The sequence below is a fragment of the Plasmopara halstedii genome (genome assembly GCF_900000015.1).
Source record: "Plasmopara halstedii genome assembly, contig: Scaffold_525, whole genome shotgun sequence".
Taxonomy (NCBI): Eukaryota; Oomycota; class Peronosporomycetes; order Peronosporales; family Peronosporaceae; genus Plasmopara; species Plasmopara halstedii.
Genome location: NW_020187445.1, coordinates 382,306 through 384,398, shown reverse-complemented (window position 1 = coordinate 384,398; position 2,093 = coordinate 382,306). Strand labels below are relative to the sequence as shown.

Below are 2,093 nucleotides of genomic sequence, written 5' to 3'. Positions count from 1 at the left end.
GGCGCAAATTCGCAGAACTCGTATCGCCAAAGTACGTTACAGGTGTTATAAATTTAAAAGATTTGACTTCCCATTTTCTAACGCTTGACAGGTGGCTTTTTCTGAGCTCAGAACAGATTCGACACGCAACTCTGACATTGGACGATTTTCGTAGCGGAAAGCTCGATCGCGGTCAATACAGTGATGCAGAATTGTGGAAATTTCGACAGGGTATTACTTGCTAATAGCACAACCAACTTGTCTAAATGCTAAGCATATAATCTATATTTTTCATACATCAGTGTACGAAGCAGCGGTGCACCCTCAGACTGGCGAAACTGTACCAGCCTTCTTTCGACTGTCAGCTTTTGTGCCAGTGAATATTCCTATCTGCGTTGGAATGCTGCTTGCAACTCCCACGGCACGTTCTCTTGTCAATTTTAAGCTTCACAATTTTTGCTCACCTGGAAGTTTATCTCTTTCAGTTAGGAAACACGATCTTCTGGCAGTGGGTGAATCAAAGCTACAGTGCAGGATTTAATTATGCTAATCGCAATGCCAGCAGTGATCAAGACAATTTAGCCATACTCAGTACGAGTTTTCTGTGCATTCACTGTCCGTATTTTGCCAACTTGAAATTGTGATCATGTGAACAGAATCGTATGCTACCGCTACTTTTGTTTCGTGTTCGACTGCTGTTGGATTGGGCAAAATGGTTGACAAGGCCAAGGGACTTTCCCCCAGTACGCGGTATGCTGGATTTTGTCTCGGAAGTTTTCTAACATGGACAATTCATCTTCAGATGGTGCCATTTGTCGCTGTTGCAAGTGCAGGGGCATTTAATGCTGTCTCAATGCGATTTAACGAGTTCACGTACGTGTCAAGTCTTTGATGATGCTATATAGAACATAGTGTACTGATGGAATTGCTTTTATACGATTTAAGGAGGGTATTGATATCATGGATGAGTACGGCGAGGTACATGGCCGATCTGTTGCTGCCGGACGCCAGTCACTAGGACAAGTGGCACTTACGCGCGTTGCGCTTCCTATGCCAAGTACGCTCTCACTTTGATAACTGGCTGTCGTATTTCTCTTAATTTTTTTTATCTTTTTCAGTCTTGCTGCTTCCACCATACTTGTACGAAGCCATGAACAGAAGAAATATCATGCCCAAAGCGAAGTTTCCAAAGCTCGCTACGGAACTCGGTATGTACATCATCTGATTATCGGTATCTAAATAGCTGACATTTTTGTGTTCATTGACAAGTCATCTTAACGCTCTGTTTATGGGGTGCTATGCCAAGCGCTGTTGCACTTTTCCCCCAAATGGGGACGATTTCGGCCGACAATGTCGAAGAGGAATTTCATTCTCGAGTGGATTGCCATGGTCAGCCCATTCGCCACTTTCTCTACAACAAAGGGATTTGACCATTTCATTCGGTCTTGACCACAGCTTCATTAAACAAGCTTGGTAACAATTTCCGTCGGAATATTGTCAAAATCTCTGTAATGTTGTTGTAGTCTCATTCCTGCAGCAAGTGCTGTCGGTTGTACACAAACCTAGATAAAGATTGTCGTGCAGTACCTCCCCAATGATTAAACTATTAACCGGAGTGCATTAGAGCCAAACTCTCATACTCTCCCTGCGTAGGGGGCAATGACACCGATTGTTTAAATGAGGGGATCGTTGAATTGAAGGGACATGTGTCAACACTTGTGTCATTTGACAAAATGAGCAAACCACTTTAGTTTTTTTAACAGTGATTCATCATCAATGCCGGCAAGAAAAACAATTCTGCTTTATGTAAATAGGAAACATTAGGTGGTCATGAAACCAATCGTATATCGCGAAATTTGCCGGATCACGCCAGAATATTTATCGGTCATTTATTAAGAAACTAAATGACTTAAAAAGGGGGCGAAAAGTATAGTTTAGTGAATTGGCAATTATTGGTTCACAGTTGTATGCCTTGGCGTGAAGGCAGCAATAAGAACACTCGACCGCACAATTTTAATAGATGGCTCTTTCGCATATACGACATAAGGCATTGATCGAGAATTCAGAAATGAAAGATAAATTTTGTATTTAGGCTACTATCTGATCAAGCAAAC

At 42.0% G+C, this 2,093-nt stretch overlaps 1 protein-coding gene across 1 annotated transcript in view; it reads left to right on the top strand.

Annotated features, from left to right (window-relative positions):
* PHALS_10719 (mitochondrial tricarboxylate carrier family) overlaps positions 1-1,409 on the top strand; it is a gene marked incomplete at both ends in the record, with an annotated part of 1,532 nt that extends 123 nt beyond the window's left edge. The window contains 10 exons of the mRNA XM_024726193.1: positions 16-31; positions 92-210; positions 282-400; positions 465-570; positions 636-722; positions 782-793; positions 848-852; positions 925-1,036; positions 1,098-1,187; positions 1,249-1,409. Of these exons, the coding sequence (XP_024576894.1) occupies positions 16-31; positions 92-210; positions 282-400; positions 465-570; positions 636-722; positions 782-793; positions 848-852; positions 925-1,036; positions 1,098-1,187; positions 1,249-1,409 (827 nt within the window). The remainder of the gene's footprint in view (positions 1-15; positions 32-91; positions 211-281; positions 401-464; positions 571-635; positions 723-781; positions 794-847; positions 853-924; positions 1,037-1,097; positions 1,188-1,248) is intronic.
* Between the last annotated feature and the right edge of the window lie 684 nt (positions 1,410-2,093).